At 35.2% G+C, this 22,171-nt stretch overlaps 1 protein-coding gene across 1 annotated transcript in view; it reads left to right on the plus strand.

Annotated features, from left to right (window-relative positions):
* Positions 1–22,171, plus strand: part of NBEAL1 (neurobeachin like 1) — a 173,884-nt gene that overhangs the window by 123,571 nt on the left and 28,142 nt on the right. The window contains 11 exon segments of the mRNA XM_044913621.1: positions 696–844; positions 1,684–1,817; positions 3,409–3,510; positions 4,915–5,010; positions 5,406–5,530; positions 7,626–7,766; positions 10,815–10,945; positions 13,667–13,776; positions 18,612–18,677; positions 18,679–18,730; positions 21,636–21,733. Coding sequence (XP_044769556.1) covers positions 696–844; positions 1,684–1,817; positions 3,409–3,510; positions 4,915–5,010; positions 5,406–5,530; positions 7,626–7,766; positions 10,815–10,945; positions 13,667–13,776; positions 18,612–18,677; positions 18,679–18,730; positions 21,636–21,733 — 1,204 coding nt within the window.

Consider the following 22,171-nt stretch of genomic DNA (forward strand, 5'->3'; position numbering starts at 1 on the left):
CACTCCCCCTGCCTGTGTTCCCTCTCTCACTGTCTCTAAGTCAAAAAAAAAAAAAAAGTCTTATTTTACAGTTTAAGAATCAATCATAATTAGTGCTTCTGATAATTATTTATAAAACATCACTAATGATGCAGTCCTTTATTCACAGATTGATATATTCTCCTGCTCAATTCATGTCTCCCAAATATAACTAAAATCACATGACTAGTACTGCTGCATGTTTGAATTGTTCTCTGCCAGTAGTCTTTTTTTTTTTTTTTTTAAGATTTTATTTATTTATTTGACAGAGAAAGACACAGCGAGAGAGGGAACACAAACGGGGGGAGTGGGAGAGCGAGAAGCAGACTCCCTGCCGAGCAGGGAGCCCGATGCGGGACTCGATCCAGGGACTCCAGGATCATGACCTGAGCTGAAGGCAGTCGCTTAACCAACTGGGCCACCCAGGCGCCCTCTCTGCCAGTAGTCTTAAAAGATTCACTATATTTTGTTTTAATGAGTCACATACAATTAAAATGTAAAACTTTTTTTTTTGGAAACTGAGTTATTGGGCAATAACATTTGGACAGTATTTAAGTAATTTAATATGCAGTGAAATTTTTTTTTAGTAATTCAAATATGCTTTCTTGATACTCATTTCCATTTACACAGAATACATTGTTGGGTGGTTTTTGTTTGGTTGATTTTTGTTTTTACAGTGATGAGAAAGAAGAACAGGATCAAAAAGAAAAATTGGTCTTGTCGGAAGATTGTGAACTCATTACAATAATTGACGTAATTCCTGGCAGATTAGAAATCACTACTCAACACATTTACTTCTATGATTGCAGTATTGAAAAAGAAGATGGTGAGGAGTTCTGGGGGAATAATTTCTGTTGTTCAATAGTTAAGTATCCAGTTTATCAAATATTAATGAGAAGAAAACAATAAGATAGGACTGGAATTGTGGTCTGTCATCTAAAAGGAGAAATGGAAAGTCAGTATGGGATTCGGTTTTATTATTCAACAGTGTATTAAAGGGAATGCTTTTTTTTTTTAATGTTTTTTAAAAGGTTTAGTGAGAGGAGATTGCTGTAAACTTGTTATAAAATGCAATCTTAATTTTATTTGTACATTTATTTCCATCGGCTTCTCACCTAATCCTTTATCTGAAAATAAAAAGGATATTTAAATCTAAAATGCCAATATAAAGAGAAAAGGAAAAATGTTTTTGAGATATAATAATCAGGATGATTCTCTGTTCTCATGAGAAGGAAGTGGAATAGCTATAGAATTTTATTTATTTATTTTTTTTAAGTTTTAAACCATTTAGGGGATCCTGGGTGGCTCAGACACTTACGCATCCTACTCTTGATTTCAGCTCAGGTCATGATCTCAGGGTTTTGAGATTGAGCCCCAAGTCAGATCCATGCTGGATGTGGAGACTACTTAAGGTTGTCTCTCTCCCAGCCCCTCTACCCCTCCCCCCACACACAATGTGCGTGCTCTCTCTCTCTCTTTAAAAAAAATAAAATAAATGAAAGAAACCGTTTAAACATCCACTAAATTTAACAAATGATTTCTGTGAAATAGAAATTTGATTCCTTTTCCCTAAGTGCCTCTTTTGTCAGGAACTAGGAGATACTTTCTGCATAACATGAGTAACTTCATGTGGTACCTTCATCACAAGATTTCTTCTGTTTTCAGGAGTAGGCTTTGATTTCAAGTGGCCTCATTCTCAAGTTCGAGAGATTCATCTGCGGCGTTACAATTTAAGGAGGTCAGCTCTTGAGATTTTTCATGTTGACCAATCCAACTACTTTCTCAATTTCAAAAAAGAGGTATGTAAGATGTTACCTTTCTGGAAGTCCCAGAGTGTTAGCTTGAAGTAATTTTCCAGCTGGTGAGCTATAATGAAACTTTGGACTCTACTCATTTGTGAAGTCAAAATATTAGAGGAAAAAGTATATGCCTTAGGAGCTAAGTAGTAAATGAATTTTGTTGGGATTTATGTTTGAGTATTTTTAGGGTGCTTGTTTTCAGTTTTTTATATGAGCAGTTAAATCAGTAAAATATTGGGTGTCAGCCAATAGGTACCTCACAGTATCCAGTTGTGAAATAATATATAATATATATAATATGTTGGGATTTATGAAATTGGGTTGGGTTCAGTTAAATAATAACGGGGCAGGTATTTTTTCCAGGAATAGAGTAAATTCTTGAATAATGTAAGTGGTTAAGACATTACCCCTGAAGCCAGATTACTTGGGTCTAGATACTAGCTCCACCAGTAGCTGTGTATCTTCAGCATGTTACTTGGGATGCTTGCCCCCAACCTTCCTTCCCTCTGTTACTCACTTGGGGTCAGACTTGCATAATTTTCTGATAGCTCTCCCAGTCTTGCTTAGCTCTTCATTTTCTGTCACAGGCATCTCTCCTAATAAAATGCTTTGAATATTCAATTCTATTTTTTTCATTTGCTTCTGAGACAATCTGGATTAGCACGGTCAGTAACTAAGTTTCTGTTCATCTGTGGGATCCAGGTTTACTTATAGATGATTTTGTTCAGACGTTTAAAGGGCATTTCTGTTTTTTTTACAAAAGAATACTTTTTTTACTATTAAAATAAAATTTCCCCATAGGAATATACAAAACTTGTGTTTTTTAGGAAGGTATGTCATGTAATTAAACCAACCATGCTTCTGTTGAATACTGTACATTTGTCTAACTTTATAGTTTTTAAAGCAAATTTATATATGGTTCTAATCTTCATAAAAACCTTCAGATTCACTGTGGCAAATTCTGTTACTGCTTTTTTTATAGATGAGGAAACTGAAGTTCAAAGATGAATTTTATTACTTTACATTTGTATAGCCTTGAAGAATTCAGAAAACTGTAAGGGTAGAGATTATTATGTTTAATGTACAAATGAAACTCAGTAAATTAATTGATTTTCCAGTATGATTGGTAAATGACAGGACTAAATTTGGACTGTACTCAAGCTAGTTTTCTGATTCAGTATCTGCTGATCATTCCTTTATACACTATAACTTATATGGCTTGACTTCACCAAACCTAGTAGAGTAGTTAAAACCATAATAATCTATTTATGAGAAATGTCCAGAATAGGCAAATTTGTAGAGGCAGAAAGTAGATTAGTGGTTATCAGGGGTTGAGAGGGAGTGAGAATTTTGGAGGGTGATGGCTAGTGAGTATGAAGTTTCTTTCAAGGATGGTGAAAATGTTCCAGAGTTAGATAATGTTTATGTTTGCACAGCTTTTTTGAATATACAGAAAAAGCCCACTGATTTGTATACTTCAAAAGGGTAAATTTTGTAGTATGTGAATTATATTTCACTAAAGCAGTTACAAAAGCCATAGTCCCAGCTTGTCTTGATCAATTTTTAAACTGTAAAATGCTGTTTTTTATAGGTTAGAAACAAAGTATATAGCAGACTGTTGTCACTTCATTCTCCAAATAGTTATGGAACCAGATCACCACAGGAATTATTCAAAGCATCAGGATTGACACAGGTAGGAAATTTTAACAGTCACTGTTTTAATGTTCATATTATATTTCAGGCTTTTGCCTAAAACTTCCTCTTCTGCTTATTTTATTTTGGTTATTATAACCATTCTTCCATTCAAATTGATTTTTTGAATTATCTTTGAATCTTTCTGTTTCACTAAAACAGTACCCTGTCCTCCAGCTCCCATACCATTTAGTTTATGGGCATATCTTACGAATTCTATTTTAATAATTTTATCTTTTTAAAATATAACAGGTGGGTTTGTTGGGTTTTTCTAATAATAAAATTAATCTATGCATGAGGTAAAAAGTGGGAAAATACAAAAGACCCCATGGGAAAAAAAGGCAAAAAAAAAAAAATCCGTTCATCTATTAGCCAAATCTAATTAATGCTCTTGTATATTTTATCCTCACCTGTATCCCAGTATATCTTGAATTTCTACTACCAACATCCAAGGAAAGACCATTGTTTTTTTTTGCTTTCCAGGACTGTCAGTAGTCTCCTAATTCAGGTCTCTGCCTCCTGAATCTCTCTTCCCTCTTATATATGCTTTAATCATAATCTTAAGTGTTGCTCTTGTTCAAAAGCTATCAGCAATTCTTTCATATTGCTTATGGAATAAGCTTTATTTAATGGAATACATTTCCTGTTTTTTTTTGTGGAATAAACTTTATTTGTTAAAGTACTTCTCAAGTTAGCACTCAAGAATAATTTTAATTGGGCTTTCTATAAAATATATATATATATATATAAATTCATTTCTCACCATTCCCATAAGTATATCTTTTGCGTAAGGCAAAACAGTAAACTTAAATGTGAATATTAATCTGTCAGCAAAATTCTTCAGCATACCCAAACTGTGTAGAGTAATTAGCAGGCTACTGATTAAAAGAAAATAGTGGTTATATTTTTCTTTAGAAAATTTTATATCTAATGTAGCAAAATCTCGTCTACTGTTGTTCTAGCAAGGCAGTTCTCTGAGAATAGGTAAGATAATATTTATTTAAAATTTATAGATATTTTAGTACTTTAGGATGCTTTTTTTTAATATGTGCACTTCTGAAAATTTCAATTTATAACAAAATTTTCAATGTTGGACAGTCCTAAAATTGACATTTTTAAGATATTTAAATAAAATAACTTAATTGGAAAAAAGAATTCGTGTGAATTTTTTGACTATAATAAAAGATTTATGTTTAATTTTCTCTTCCTTTTCTAAAGATCAATTCTTAAAAGGAAGGAAATTTAGGAAATGTTTATTGGTCTAAGCCTTTTTTAAAGCCCCATTCCTTTTATTAGTAAGATGATCAAGATTATGGGAACAAAAGATTATGTTAATACTATCATTAATAGTTACTAACTTCTAAAAATTTAAGTTAATTTGGATTTTGCTTTTTGTACTATCTAGAAATGGGTGAACAGAGAGATATCAAATTTTGACTACCTCATTCAAATAAATACAATGGCAGGACGAACCTATAATGACCTTGCGCAGTATCCTGTGGTAAGTTTTATAGAAATCTTATAAATATGGGATTGACTTTCAGTTTTATAATACCCAAAATATATGTGTAAGATGATTTTTCATCTTTAAAAAAGATACAAAAACTGTTTTTGCCTTTTGTATATTTTCTACATGCTATCTTCAAAAAGTATATAAACATGAAGAGTAATTAAATAATAAAAGCTTTTTTTTCCACTTCATTGAAAATATTCCAGTGGAATTATAGGAAATAATGTTTCTGGTTATGGAACTGAAGATGAATAAACATTTGAAACAGGGAAAAATATTTTTAAAGACTATTCCTTTTTGTCTTTAGATAAGCATTTGATGTTACATATAGGGATAGTAGCTTCTCTGGAAAGGAATGTCTAAATTGTAAATTGTGGCTCTTTTAGTTTCCCTGGATTTTACAAGATTATACGTCAGAAGAGTTGGACCTTAATAACCCATCTGTATTTCGAGATCTTTGCAAACCAATTGGAGTAGTTAATGATAAAAATGCCAAAGCCATGCGAGAAAAGTAAGTGCCTTTTATCCCTTTTGAAAGATACCCATCATTTTTTTTTTTTTTTTTTTTTTTCCCATCATTTTTGATGGTATTTTGAATTTGCATTGATTTCTACTATGGCCAGCCAGATGTTACTTTTTTTAAATGCACAGCGATTTTTGGTAATCAGTCTGATAATCCCTTCACTATGTCTTCTTGAAAATACATCATTGTCCCTCAAGTATCTTAACTATAGTCTGTTTATTTCACTTCTTTGCCAAATTTCAATTGACTTTGTTTAGAGTTTCTTTTCAGTTTATATGTGCTGAAAGGTAATTTTTCTTCCCAGATATTTTAGACTTATTAACCTCCTAATCTAACATGCAAAAATACCCTTAATTTAATACAATATTTTGGTAGATATAAAATTAATACTAACCTATGATTCACAAATAATGTGAATAAATAAAATATAGTGAAATGTGTAGAAAGTTGCTGTCTTTTAATGAGGAAAGGAATTTTTATAATTCTATATATTTATGATCTATCTTGTGAATGCCTTACAATTTTTTTTTTTATTCAAAGCAAGCTGCTGACAGGTAAAAGAATAATTTTAATTTCCCTTTTTCTCCATGTGAAATTGTGGATGAATTGTCAGTTATGACTTCTAATAATAAGGGCAAAAAACTATTTTGCAAACAAATAGTGTAGATTTACTTGAGAGTATATTGTACATTTTTTTTTTTAAAGATTTTATTTATTTATTAGAGGGAGAGAGAAAAAGCACAAGCAGCGGGAGTGGCAGGAAGGGGGAGAAGCAGGCTCTTCGCTGAGCAAGGAGCCCGATGCGGGACTCGATCCCAGGACCCCGGGATCATGACCCAAGCCGAAGGCAGACGCTTAACCGACTGAGCCACCCAGGCGTCCCTATACATTTTTTTTTTCATTTTATTTGCAAATCTATCTTAGGACTTTTTGTAGTATTTGATACTTGATTTGATTTACTAGTGGAATTCTGCTGTGTATATGTTACCTCACTACCATTAGTCAAACTTTCTGACAATAACAAAAAAACAAGCTTTTTAAAATACCGTTCCACAGGAAATATTGTTTTAAATTTCAGTAGTATATGTTTTTGCATAGATGCAGATGACTTTGACCTGAAAGCTTTTATTCCCCTAAATATTAATGATTCCTGTGTAAAAGGAAATTGGCCTCAACTCGATGAACTAATTACTGTTTTGGTTTGAAAAGTTTAGTGTTTATTTCCTCCAAAAAAGTGTTCTTAGTCAGATTTTATACCCGCTAATTCAGATGTCAGTATTCAAACCACCATTCAAAACAATTACACAGTGGTAGTGCTTACAGAATCACTATATATATATCCTTTCCTTGTTACATGCTTTAGGTCTTCCTATTCATCATCTTCCTTCCTATCCAACCTTCTTTTTCCTTTAATTGTTAGGCATTCATTTGCATAATTCTTGACCGATCCTCTATATTTTCTTTCATTACCTTGGCCACAAAGGGATGTCTCATTATCACTTTGCTTACAGTAGCAGAAAAATGGAAACAACCCTTTGTATCTAAAACTAAAGAAATAGTTAAATTGTCATACATTCATATATGTTACTGTTATAAATACCAGGTACTGTTAAAAAGTAGACTACTCAGTCATTTGGAAAGACATAAATAGAAAATTACTAATGAAAAAATAGGTTGTGAACAATATATTATGTATAGCACTTTTATATTGAAATATATTTGTGTATTAACTTATACCTTAAGGGTGACAGATATTCATCAGAATGTTAATGTTAATTATCTCTGTGCTTGATTTTAAGTTTCCCCTTTTTTGGTTCTCTGTGTTTTCTAATTTATCTACAGCAACTATATATTATTGCATAATATGAAACTATCCCAGAATCCTGTTTCTAGTGATACTACTTTCAGGAAAAAAAAAGAATTTTTTTTCGTTTATTAACTTGGTGTGATGATATGAATATGTAAATAATGAATATTAACAGGGACTTCTTAAAAAGAATGTTTCTAGCAATGCAATACAACCTTATGTCCTCCTAATTTAATATTACTGTTGTGGTTACAAAAGTTTAGTTTCTTTTTTTAGATATGAAAATTTTGAGGATCCCATGGGAACTATTGATAAATTTCATTATGGTACTCACTATTCAAATTCTGCTGGGGTTATGCACTATCTTATTCGTACAGAACCATTCACCACCCTCCACATCCAGCTTCAGAGTGGAAGGTATGTTTTGGGTAAATAAGCTATTTTCTTAATACTACATGTTAGCATTGAAAATTCTTGGCTTTCATGTCATGTACTGTATAACAGGGCCTTATCTTTTTTATTCTTCTCTATTAGATTTTGATTCATTTAATAGCCTCTAAACAAAAACAGCCAAACTAGTTTGAGAATGGGTCACTCCAGTTGACTTACACAAATGACCTTTAAGGAGAATTCCTTTTTACTGTTATCTAGTGTAACTGTGATTCTTACTGGTTTTAGGAACCTGCCAGAGATTGAGAGTTTGAACTGATTTAGACCTAGATCCATGACATCTGCCAGAGATTTAAACCTAACCAATGCATATGTAGTTCTCTTTAAAATATTTATTAAAGAATAAAAATAAGGAGGAATGAGGGGCTCTTACATAATCCACACAGGTCTGTGATGCCATTGTATTATCATATTTACCTGTCAGTTATAACTTACTATGTTTCACACTTTCCTAATAATCCTAAAGAAACAAACTTCTTTAAGAGTCCTCGGTTTTCCAGTGTATCCTCTCTATAGCTCCCTACTTAATCACATTTTATCTCCGTGTTGCCTTATTCTTTAACATTACTATTTCACCTTTCCTATGCACCCAATTGAGCTATATAAACATTGCCTATTCTACTCTCTTGGCATATAGTTTTTATCTCTCAAAATTAACCTTACCTCCTATCTTTAGTACAGTAAGCCTTGGCTTTCAAGAAGAGACTCTGTCCCCATGATCACATTAACCATCTCCAAATGTTACATATACATGATAGCAGGTAATTTTCACCCCATTAAAATATAACTGGGTCTTTTCAGCTTTTAATGATTTTAAAAATAAGTTATTTTATTGCAAAGCTTAAGAAATAGGTTCTGTGCTTCAAAGGACACCATCAAGAAAGGAAAAGGACAACCCATTCAGAGGGAGAAAATATTTATAGGTTGTATATCTGATAAGGGATTTGTATTTAGAAGTCTATAATGCAATAACCCTTACAATGCAATAATAGACAACCCAGTTAAAAACTGAACAAAGGATCTGAATGGACATTTCTCCAAAGAAGATATACAAATGTCCAAGAAACATATGAAAAGATGCTCAATATTATTAGTCGTCAGGGAAATTCAAATCAAAACCAAATTGAGATACCTCTTCACACCTCCAAGGATGGCAATAATAAAAAAGACAGATAATACCTAGTATTGATGAGCATGTTGAGAAGCTGGAACCCTTATGTACTGCCTGTGGAAATTAAAAATGCTGTAGCCTCTGTGGAAAACAGTCTGGCAGTTCTTTAAAGGGTTAAACATAAAATTATCATATGACCTAGTAATTCCACTCCTAGCTATATATCCAAAATAATTGAAGACATATGTTCATACAAAAACTTGTAGACAGGTGTACATAGCAGCATTATTTGTAATAGCCAAAAAGTAAAAACAACCCAAAGGTTGTTTATCTGTCAGGTGAGAAAGGAATAAATAAAATGTAGTATATCTGTACAATGGGAATATTATTTGGCCATGAGTAGATAAAAGGAATGAAAGATAGATATATGTTGCGACATGAATGATCCTCAAAAACAGTATGCTAAATGTAATAAGCCAGACATAAAAAGCCACATGTTGTATGATTTACGTGAAGCGTCCCAAAGAGACAAATCCATAGAGACAGAAAGTAGATTAGTAGTTGCCAGAGAGTAGAGAGAGAGTGGATGGCGAATGACTGCTAATAGATGCAGGGTTTCTTTTTGGAGTGATGAAAATGTTCTAAATTTGATTGTGGTGATTATTGCACAACTCATGAATATACTGAAAATCATTGAATTGTGAATTATATGTAAATTATATCTCAGGAAAGCTGTTCTCCCTTACCCAAACAAAAAATTCTACCATTAAAACTCTATCTCCTTAAAGGTATGGTGATTAACATAACAATAAAAATTTTAAAAAAACTATATCTCCTTAAATTTGGATACACCATTATTAGACTTTATTGATGACCCAACATTGACTGTAATTAAACTCAGAGTTCTGCTAAGTTCAGCTCCACCTCAAACCAAGACTGGTAGGCATAAAAAGAGTCAAAATAGTCATCAGTGTCATTTAGTAAGTCATTACTAGGTAAATCCAGGAAAACAATATCAAAGGTGATGAAACAGAGGGGTTTATGCTTTTTGTGAATAAAACAAATACATAAAAACAGTATAATAAAATTGTGACGTGACTACTTGACCTCCTTGCAACTACCATAGGCCTGTGGTGGAACTTTAAAATAATAGTATATGCAAGTAAAATATAAAAAGCTTTAGCCACAGAACTATTTCCCTAACTTACCCTCTGGTTTTTAGCAGAAGAGTTTGCAAAGGTGTTTATGTATAGAGGATTAAATCAGCAGCATTCCTATGGATCTGTTAATCATGTATATTAACAATGATATTTAAATTCTGTGATTCTAAAATATCCGAATAATGTTTATTCACTCTCGATAATGAATTTTACTCAGCAAAAATTAGGCCTTTCTTTAAAAGTCTCTTAGGTTTACATTTAATTACTTGAAAATTTTCTCCAGTGTGATTTGGTTTTCAGCTCTTTTAAATAAAATGACACTAGTGATTAAAGTTACAGTATTTAGTTCCTGGCAACAAAATTTGAAAGATAGATTATCCTAAGAAGGAAAAACAAATTGTGTTTTTATTTTATTTTATTTAAAAGAATTTATTTATTTGACAGGAGAGAGAGGGCGCACAAGCAGGGGGGGTGGGAGAGGGAGAAGCAGGCTTCCTGCTGAGCAGGGTGCCCGAGGCGGGGCTCCATCCCGGGACTCCGGGATCACGACCTGAGCCGAAGGCAGACACTTAACTGACTGAGCCACCCAGGTGCCTCCCAAATTGTGTTTTTAGACATTAAGAGAAAGATTAACGAAAGAGAAACTCTAGTCATTAGGAAACCTGAAGGAGGTGTAAGGTTTGTTTCATGGCTGTTGCTGCTGTCCTTAAGTACTCACTGTTCTCTATCAATCTCCATGTGCAGGTTTGACTGTGCAGATCGACAGTTCCATTCCATCCCCGCCACATGGCAGGCTCTCATGGACAACCCATATGATGTGAAGGAACTTATTCCTGAATTCTTCTATTTCCCAGAGTTTTTGGAAAATCAAAATCGTAAGAAATAAGAGATTGAAAATTTTGACTCAACAGGTTCCAGTGAAGGATCCTGAAAAATACCTTTCAGGATATTGTTATGATATTCTATAGATTATTTAAGGTTCATTCTGTCTGTGCACTGTTCATTGAGAGGGTTTGACTGATGCCCAGATATAGTCTTACTTTCCAGGGAAGTGCTGTGGTGAACCATGATAAATGAGTCAAATTTGAATTGGTGAGAGAATTCAGAGTATAGTGTTTCCTAGAAAGCAAAAATGGCCATATGCTATTTCAGCCATATAGCTATCCACTTAGGCTAAAAGTTTTTGAGTTAGGGGCGGGAAGAAAAAAAAAGAAGTGTTTGAGTTAGATAAGATGAGGATTTAGACCAGGGGTTTGCAGACTATAAGTCGTGGGTCAGATCCACAGGGTGTAAACTCATTTGTTTATAAATAAAATTTTGCTGGAACACAGCCAAGCCAATTCATCTACATACAGATTGTGGCTGCTTTCATAGCATAACAGCATATTTGAGTAGTTGCAACAGAGACCAGGGGTTTAAAAAGCAAAAAATATTTATTCTTTGACACTTCATAGAAAAAGTTGGCTGACTCCTGGTTTAGAGCAGAAGGGAGGAGGCAAATTGAAATTAATGACAGGGTATAAGTTGCCACAATATTTGAAAAATCATATTATGTTTTTGCAGTAGAGAATTATGGAGCCAAAGACAGTCTTTAAAAATATCCAAATACTTCCTCTATGAAGTAATTTTAGATTTATTTTTAAGCACAGTAAGAAAATGACAAGATTGTTACTACCGGGGTTCTTAAGGGAAATTACAGTGTCAGTGGACCATTACCAACTTCTTTTTCCTCCCTTAGTATGAAGTATTAATGTTTGACCCTTTGCTTCTTCAGTAGAGTTGTTTGCCACACTAGGGAGAGCATATCCGGGGCTTTATGTCCTCTGATCATGCACCCTGAGACATGCTGTTGGAGGCAGGGCATCTGATTTCTCAGAGTAAGGCACTTAAAATTGATCACTTTCAGGGGCGCCTGGGTGGCTCAGATGGTTAAGCGTCTGCCTTCGACTCAGGTCTGATCCCAGGGTCCTGGGATCAAGCCCCGCATCGGGCTCCTGGCTCAGCGGGGAGCCTGCTTCTCCCTCTCTCCCTGCTTCTCCCCCTGCTCATGCTCTCTCTCTCTGTGTGTGTGTCTCAAATGAATAAATAATCTTTAAAAAAATAAATAAATAAATAAAATAAAATTGGTCACTTTCAGAAAATCAAATGAATCTATTGACGGACTCTGACCCTAGACTCTTAGCCATAGGACTGGAGCCTCCAAAGCAGGGTGTCTGGGCTAGGAGGATGAGCAGATTAAATTTGGACACAGAAGTTAAGATACTCTTAGTTTGACAATTTCTCATGTTCGCTAGAGCAAGTTGCTGTCTTGCACTGCTGTCCTGCTGGCTTCCTTTTCTAATTGTATATTGCTTCTTTGTTTGAAATGAGTTAGGTAGGAGAAAGCAAAGTACATTACTTAGAATGTCAACAAATATTAATTAGTAAAACAAATATTAATAAAACCAACTCAAAATTGTGCAAGAAAATTTTAGTATTTTCCACAATGAAAACCGTAAGGTATGGTAGTATTCAGGTAGCTTAACAACATCATCAAAGCCAAGTTTTTTCTGTATTTTCATTCTGCTGTTCTAAGTGTTTGGGCTTTGTCCTTGGCTCCTTCCCTCTCATGGTTACAAATGACTGAAGCATTTCTAGGCTTCATAGGCAGATACAATAGTGTCTTAGAAAGAAGTGGATTGTTAATTATTTGTGTCATTTCTTAAGAGTGAGAAATCCTTTCCTGTAACCTCTCCTCATTGTCCTTATACCAGTCAGCCTGCGACAGGCATAAAATAAAGCACAAGGATGGATACTTGAATAAAATCAAGGTTCTGTTACCAAATAAGGAGGGATGGCTAGCAGGTTGGCAACAATGTCTGTTACACAGTAGTTTCATTAACAAAGCCACAGGCCCTGTGCATCCTGTCATTCTATGACATTCAGACCTCTCTATTCAGCTTTGGGACACACTGATATTTTAAGACAGCTTCTTTTATGAAGGTCTTTTATGTTAACACTTTTCTCTTTCCACACTATATAAACAAGAAAACTTCATCTTTGGGACAATTTTGTCAAAATACTGTATTTTAACTATATGAGCAAATCTTTATGATATCAGTGTCTACTTAGAAGAATGGTATACAAATATATGTTTTTTATTATGACAAATACAACACTTCCACTGAGTGAATTTAAAGTATAAGTTACACTGAAAAGCGCTAGGAGCTGTATTTTGTAAATTAACCATTAGAAGGACTATATTAATTATTTTTAATGTAAGAAGAATACTGAATATTGCATTTTTGTGTAGGTTAAGATTTTGGTCATCCCCACTTCTCAACCAAAAATTAATTGTTAATCTGATTTACTTTGTAATAACTAATTTGAAAGTATTTTATTTTCATTTACCTTTTTAATCAACTGATAAAATGCATTTCAATATAAGAATTATTTTTACCTATTCATTAAATTTAGATCAAGAAGGGAACTTGGTTCTCACCTTTTAGAGAAGAAAAGAAGCCTCAGTTTTGCTAAGGATTGTGCCCTTATACTTGTTTTACTTGATTTATTTAAATCTAAAATGATTTGATGCATTTATCTTTTATTTGTCTTAGAATTTAACTTGGGTTGTCTACAAGTTTCCAAAGAAGTAGTAAATGATGTCATTCTCCCCAAATGGGCTAAGTCAGCTGAAGATTTCATCTATAAACATAGGAAAGCTTTGGTAAGACTTTTGTGTTTATTTTTATTTATTTATTTATTTTTAATGATTTTATTTATTTATTAGAGAGAGAGAGAGAGCACAAGTAGGCAGAGCAGCAGGCAGAGGGAGAGGGAGAAGCAGGCCCTCTGCTGAGCAAGGAGCCCAATGCGGGACTCCATCCCAGGACGCTGGGATCATGACCTGAGCCGAAGGCAGCCGCTTAACCAACTGAGCCACCCAGGCACCTCAGATTTTTGTGTTTATTTATTAGATCACTAAGATAGAGATGCATGTGTTTTCTAGAGAATAGATTGATATATATCTGGCTATTAATTATTTTTCTAGATTAATTTGTCATCTGTTATGTATACCGTTGTAGAGAGTATAATATGGTAATTTATTTTGAGGTTCTGAATCTTCTGATACAGTAAGAATATAGTATGGTCCCAAGGATATATAGCAAAAAAACATATATATATATATTCAGTTCTATAAGATAACTGCCTGTTGTATTTTAAACTATTCCAACCACCAAGCTGGTGTCGTTTGGTTTTTTGCAGTTCCCACTTGTTTCAAATCTAACAAGGATGAGGGGGCTCCTAGGTAGCTTGGTCGGTTAAGTGTCCAACTCTTGATTTCAGCTCAGGTCATGATCTCAGGGTCCTGGAATCAAGCCCTTTGTCAGGCTACATGCTTAGTGTGGAATCTGCTTGAGATTCCCTCTCCCTCTTCCTTTTCCCCTCCCCCGGCTTGTGCTTGTGCTCTCTTTCTCTCTCAAATAAAGAAAGAAATAAAATCTTTAAAAAAAAAAAATCTAACAAGGATGAGTACATTTTTGTTTTCTCTGAAGGATTTCAGTAAGTTTTTAATACGACTGCTAAATCCTAAATTCCACTTTAAAAAAATGTTAGTTTTTAGTTGAATTTCCAGTTTGGGATTAAAAGAGTAGTGAGAGGGGCACCTGGGTGGTTCAGTCGTTAAGCATCTGCCTTCAGTTCAGGTCATGATCCCAGGGTCCTGGGATCGAGCCCCGCATCAGGCTCCTTGCTCTGCGGGAAGCCTGCTTCTCCCTCTCCCACTCCCCCTGCTTGTGTTCCCTCTTTCGCTGTGTCTCTCTCTGTCAAATAAATAAATAAAATCTTAAAAAAAAAAAGAGTAGTGAGAGTTAAACACTGATATTGTGTCATTTTGTAAATGATGCGTTTTTTTCCCCCTACAATAGTCCACTTAGTCTCTCTCTAAACTGAAATGTTTCGGAGTCTGAAACTAATTAGGCCGATACTTGGAAACGTTCCTTGTCATTAGTACATAGTATGTCAAATTTATAAAATTCAGGATTAGATCATAATATTTGTAAGCAGTAACACTATGCATGAATAAGGAATTGGAAAAAACATTAAGCAACTCAGAAAAAATCTGTTACTGATTAGATAGCCAGGAACTTCTCAGATGCATTCCTCTGTATTACCTATGACATGAAGTGTAGGGGTCCAGGATTTTAGGAAGACATGCTCCTTATATTAATATGTTAGAAGCCTGTGTTTCAGTTATGTATTGCTGTGCAATAAACTATCCAAAATTTAGTGGCTTAAAATTTAGTCATTTTATTATCTCTCACAGTTCTGTGAATTAACTGGTCTCAACTGAGCAGTTCTCATCTTGCTTGAGGTTCTCATGCCCTTGCAGTCATAGCAGTTGAGGTTGGAGTCATCTGGAGGCTGCATTGAGTGAGACAATGCAGTGCTGGGCTTTTCTTCCTTCCCATGTAATCTCAGGATATCTCCTCTTCATGTGGCCTCTCTAGCTAGTCAGACATGTACATGTCTACAGCTCAGGAAGGAGTACAAAATTGGAAGCTTCCATGCTTTCTTAAGGCTTAAGCCTGTGAACGGTCACAGCACTTGTGTCACCTTGTCAGAGTCATACAGTAGTAGGATCAGTGCAGATTCAAGAGGAGGGAAGGTAAACTCCATCTCTCAGTGGTGGGAGGTTGCAAAAAAGAATCTGCAACCATCTTTAATCCTCCACATACAGTGTGCCCTCTGACTACAAATTATTTGCATTCCTCTTACATGCAAAATGTACATACTTCCTCTCAAGATCCTCCCAAAGTCTCATGTCAGAGACCTTTAAGTAAGGGATCTGCAAACTTTTTTTTTTTAAAGATTGAATTTATTTATTTAACAGAGAGACAGCGAGAGAGAGGGAACACAAGCAGGGGGAGTGGGAGAGGGAGAAGCAGGCTCCCCACTGAGCAGGGAGCCTGATGCGGGGATCTATCCCAGGACCCTTGGGATCATGACCTGAGCCGAAGGCAGACGCTTAACCGACTGAGCCACCCAGGTGCCCTTGAAAACTTTTTCTATAGAGGACCAGGTAGTAAATATTTTCGCTGGCTTTAAGGTCTGTGTCAAAATTCTGCCATTATAATGCAAAAGAAAATGGATGTGGCTTTGTTGTACTACTATACAAATCTGGAGCTAGTAAAATTTGGCTCACAAGCAGTAAGTAATTTGCTGATCCATGCCTCATGAAGGCATGAGGTCTGAAGTCCAGAATCTTGTTAGTAATCTAAATTAAATCCATGTGGGCACAGAACTACTCAGGTTTGTCTGCTCTTGCATCTGAAGACTGTGGAGTAGAGAAACAGATTATCTGTCCCCACATAACAACAGTGTTATGACAGAGACAGAAGAACTATCATAGACACTCTCATTCAAAAGAGAGATTAGAAGGGGTTCCTGCCTGGCTAGCTCAGTCCATAGAGCATGTGACTCTTGATCTCTTGGTTCATGAGTTTGAGCCCCACGTTGGGCATAGAATTTAATTTAAAAAGGTGGGGGAAAGAAAAACAAGAGGTACCTAGCAGTAACTGGTTTATAACAATTCAGAATTCCAGCAGGGACATGCTTTCAGTTCTTTCATTAGGGCCCAGTGCTATTCCCTAGGAGTGGTTCTCTATGGCTATTTTGTTTTACCCTTTGGCTCTTAGCTTCCTGCTTTGAGTCATTGTTTCTTTTACATTTAAAATTAAAAAAAAAAGAGTGCATGAGTATCTTTGTCAGCGTCTTACAGTCTCCACAGTAAATTGAAAGCCAATGGTCTCATCCTTTTCGAAGTTTGTCTCTTTCAGTCTGAACTAACTGAACTAATACAATATCTTTTAAATTTTTCTGGGTTTCTTATGCATCAGCTTTATTGGATAAAAACCATTTCACATTACTTTAGAATCTAGACAGCCTCTTATTTCCTTTGGGCCCAATGGGAGGCTACTGTGGAAAAATTAAGATTCTTAAGATGTTCTATTTTCTAGTTGAGTGGGTCTGTGCAGCACAACCTTAAATCTTTGAAGTCTCAGCAGATTGCTTCACAGCCACACTCTTGAACTAAACTTTCGCCTGAGGCCATATTTTACTGGTGACACCCTGATTTGATCATTGACCTTGGCCATTTCTCAATTAGAGAGTCTTTGCTCTCTAGTATCCTGGGAATGAGAAATAATTTTATTTGGAAGCCAGCAAGACCTGCTCCTTTATATTTTTTTAAAGTTATGCTTAAAACCTAAATAGCTTTTTTTTTTTTAAGATTTTTATTTATTTATTTGAGAGAGAGAGACAGAAATAGCGACAGAAAGCATGAGCAGGGAGGAGAGGGAGAAGCAGGCTTCCCGCAGAGCAGGGAACCCGATGCGGGACTCGATCCCAGGACCCTAGGATCATGACCTGAGCCGAAGGCAGACGCTTAACCCACTGAGCCACCCAGGCGCCCCGTGAATAGTTCTTTTTTTAAATTCATCTTACTCCTTCCACACTTTATCACAGGCTGCTAAAAGATCCAATTAGCAGGAAAATCTCCATCCCCAGATAACACCCAGGTGCTCATCACAACAAATGCACTCCTTAATCCCCATCACCTGTTTAACCCCTCCCCCCACCCATTGTGTGGAAATGTTGAATCACTGTGTTGTACACCAGAATCTAATATTACACTGTATATCAACCAACTGGAATTAAAATAGAAACCAAAAAAAAAATCTCTATCCCCAGATTCATGAGTTGATTAGGTACTCTTTCTATCTTTGATGGAACTAAACTTGAGCCCCCTTTTCTACTGTCTCCAATAACAAGTCCCATACCTTTTTCAAACCATCACTAACAGGCTTCAGGAGGTCCTTCAAGGCTCTGCCTGCCACACAGTCCACCTTCTTAGTGGGGTGGTGTCGGGTCGGGTAGGTTGGAGGGGTGATTTTCAGCCACCTTTAATCAACCCCAACTGGTTTGTTTCTTTGAATTGAATTCTAGATAGCTATTTCAGTGGAAATTTCACAGCAAATATATATCCATAGCCATTATTAAGTATTTTGTTGTTGATATTTAGGCTATTAGAATACTTGAGTTATTTTCTTTACCCATTAGTTAAGAGGTGTATACGTATTATTAAATATTAATAAATGGGGCGCCTGGTTGGCTCAGTCGTTAAGTGTCTGCCTTCAGCTCAGGGCATGATCCTAGGGTCTTGGGATCGAATCCCGCATCAGGCTCCCTGCTCAGTGGGAAGCCTGCTTCTCCCACTACCCCTCCCCCTGCTTGTATTCCCTCTCTCACTGTGTTTCTCTCTGTCAAATAAATAAATAAAATCTTCAAAAAAAATTAATAAATATGTCTACATTATACTAGATAGAATATATCCAAAATATGTGGTAGATACTGATTGAATGTTTAACGTGATTTTGAGATAATTTTATTAACAGTGATAAGATTTGTGCGTGGAAATGCTTAATTTTCTCTTACCTTTTAAAGGACCAATATTTACATTGTAGTTGGAAGGTATCTCTATATTATTTGTTCTTTTTCTAGGAGTCTGAATATGTTTCTGCTCATCTTCATGAATGGATAGATCTGATTTTTGGCTATAAACAGAGGGGGGCCAGCGGCAGTGGAAGCACTCAATGTTTTCTATTACTGTAGTTATGAAGGTATAAGCCTATATACTTTTTATCTTACATTCCATTGATGGAAATTATCATTTAATCGATGTTTATACATGATATTTTGGTCATGAGAAAGACTACATTTAAAAATAGTTTTAATGATCTTTTCTATTTGAAATATTAAGAGACTGATGTGTGGGTTTTTTTAAATAGTAGTTAAGAGTATATATGCAAATCTTCACTTTTCACGGTGAAGGAAACCATCCAACAAAACAAAAAGGCAACCTACTCAGTGGGAGAAGATATTTGCAAGTGATATATCCAATAAGGGGTTAATATCCAAAATATATAAAGAATTTATACAACTCAACACCAAAAAAAAATCTGATTTTAAAACTGACCAGAGGACCTGAAGAGACATTCTTCCAAAGAAGACGTACAGATGGCCAACACACACATGAAAAGATGCTCAGCATCACTCATCATCGGGGAAATGCAAATCAGAACCACAGTGAGAAGTCACCTTATGCCTGTCAGAATGGCTAAAATAAAAAACATAAGAAATAACAAGTGTTAGCAAGGATATGGAGAAAAAAGAACCCTTGTACACTAGTGCAGCCACTGTGAAAAACAGTATGGAAGTTCTTCAAAAAATTAAAAATAGAAGTATGCTATGATTTCCACTACTGGATATTTACCCAAAGAATATGAAAACAGTAATTTGAAAAGATCTATGTATCCCTTTGTTTATGGCAGCATTATTTATAGTAGTCAAGATATGGAAGAAACCAGTGTCCATTGATAGATGAATGGATAAAGAAGATGTGAGACACACACACACACACACACACACACAATGGATCATTAGCCATAAAAAAGAATGTGATCTTGTCATTTGTAACAGCATGGATGGACCTAGAGGCTGTAATGCTAAGAGACATAAGTCAGAGAAAGACAAATACTATATGATTTCACTCATATGTGGAATTTAAGAAAACAAATGAGTAAAGGGGTGGGGGCAAAAAAGACAAACCAAGAAGTAGACTCTTAACTATAGAGAACAAACTGATGATTACGGTGGGGGTGGGGGAGGAGTTAAATAGATGATGGGGATTAAGGAGTGCACTTGTCTTGATGAGCAACAGGTGATGTATGGAATTGATGAATTACTATGTTGTATATCTGAAACTAATATTACACTGTATGTTAACTGGAATTTAAGTAAAACTTAAAAAAAAATAACTGTTAGAATTTAAAAATGATGTAAATAAGTTCTAAAAAAACAAATGAAGAAAGAAAAAAACAAAAAGACAGACTCTTAAATACAGAGAACAAACTAATGATTGCCAGAGGGGAGGTAGGTGCAGGGAAGACTGAAGGGGGATAAAAAAAAAAAAAGTATGTATGCAAATCTAATTATAAATGTCAGTTATTGGTGGCATAAAAGTTTTTGATTACTGACCCTAAGTGTCCTATTCAGTCAGGTCCTACAATAAGTGCAAAGAAGACCTTTAGTATTATAAATAACAAACTCTTCAAATGGTAAAATAAGTTGACATCATTCTAATATTTAGCTCGGGATCAAGAACATTTTCTAAAGGCTTTGAAAGCCTTAAGAAGTAGTTTTTTTCTAATCCTTCAGTAGTAAAGATTGTGAATAGTGTGAATTTATGTGAACTTGAGCAGAGTCCACATGCCTTTTGGTAAACAGACAAGTATGTTTTCGCGTTGCCATATTCATTTGATAATAGTTTTGTAGAGAGGTAGTATGCATGGTGGTTATGAGCATAGGCTTTGAAATCCAACTTACCTAGTTTGGCCGCTTACTAACCATATCAAGTACGGTTGGGTATAATCAGTTAACCAGAATATCACCTTTCCCAGTATTTGTTAGATAAGCAGTAACTTAACAGTATTTTGTGTGGTTATTATACTTGTTTCAGCTTATCATGAAGACAACAATTAGGTGTACTGTGAAATAGTTTGTACGTTTTCTTTTTTTTTTTTTTAAAGATTTTATTTGTTCATTTGAGACACAGAGATACAGAGAGAGAGAGCATGAGCCGGGAGAGAGGCAGAGGGAGAAGGAGAAGCAGGCTCCCCAGTGAACCAGGAGCCCGATGTGGGGCTTGACCCCAGGACCCTGGGATCATCACCTGAGCCGAAGGCAGATGCTTAACCATCTGAGCCACCCAGGCGCCCCAGTTTGTACTTTTTCAAGAGAAACTTTTATGCACTACCAGTTAACTTTTGTTTAAAATATTTTTGTTCTAAATAATGGATGGAGTGTATTTTTATACATATTTAATGTTTGAAGTCACTGTTTTTTTTGAAAATTGCCTCTTGGGGTGCCTGGATGGCTCAGTTGTTAAGCATCCAACTCTTCATTTCAGCTCAGGTCATGATCTCAGGCTTGTGGGATTAAGCCCTGAGTTGGGCTACACATTCAGCATGGAGTCAGCTTGTCCCTCTCCCTCTGCTCCTCTCCCGCCCCCGACTCCACTCGTGTTCTCATGTGCTCTCTTGCTCTCTAAAATAAATAAATAAATAAATAAATAAATAAATAAATAAATATGGGGTGCCTGGGTGGCTCAGTCGTTAGGCGTCTGCCTTCGGCTCAGGTCATGATCCCAGGGTCCTGGGATCAAGCCCCGCATCGGGCTCCCTGCTCCGCGGGAAGCCTGCTTCTCCCTCTCCCACTCCCCCTGCTTCTGTTCCCTTTCTCGCTGTGTCTCTCTCTGTCAAATAAATAAATAAAATCTTTAAAAATAATAATAAATAAATAAACAGAATCGTATACAAAATTGCCTGTCTCACAATATTCTTATAAACTGAAAAACAGAATGCTATTTTGTTGAGAATACACTATTCAGTCTCCACTATATTAATCAGTTATGTGGCTTGCTTAGTTTTCACTCTGTAGTGAGTTGACTACTTCTCTTTGTTTTAGGAGCTGTGGATCTGGATGCCTTAACAGATGAGAAGGAAAGAAAAGCCTTAGAAGGGATGATTAATAATTTTGGGCAGACACCTTGTCAACTGTTAAAGGTAAGTCATTAAAGGTATTGATTATTAAAAAAAAAAGTTATTGATTACATAAGTCTAGAATTTAATTGCTAGAGTACTACTAGCATTTTCAAGTATTTTAATTATTTAAAACTGTATCTCTCAGAATTATCTAGAATTTAAGAAAATTATACTGTCACTTAAAAAGTAAATAGATTTAAATGATTGTTCCTATTTTGAAATAACAAAATATTGTGGTCAAACGTATATAGTCAATAACTCTTGAGTCACAGAGGAGTTATATTTACTCAGAAAGCCACTCACTTTTTGTTTAAACAACTAAAATGTGACTGGAACAGGATTTGGATGCATGACCATCCAACTCAAAAGTCTTTCTACCATGCTGTGTCTCCTCTGAATTAATAGCTGTAAACTCTTTTATTGAATTAGATCACTTTCCATGTTCTGTGGGCTGTTATT

This window comes from Neomonachus schauinslandi, chromosome 3 (assembly GCF_002201575.2).
Source record: "Neomonachus schauinslandi chromosome 3, ASM220157v2, whole genome shotgun sequence".
NCBI lineage: Eukaryota > Metazoa > Chordata > Mammalia > Carnivora > Phocidae > Neomonachus > Neomonachus schauinslandi.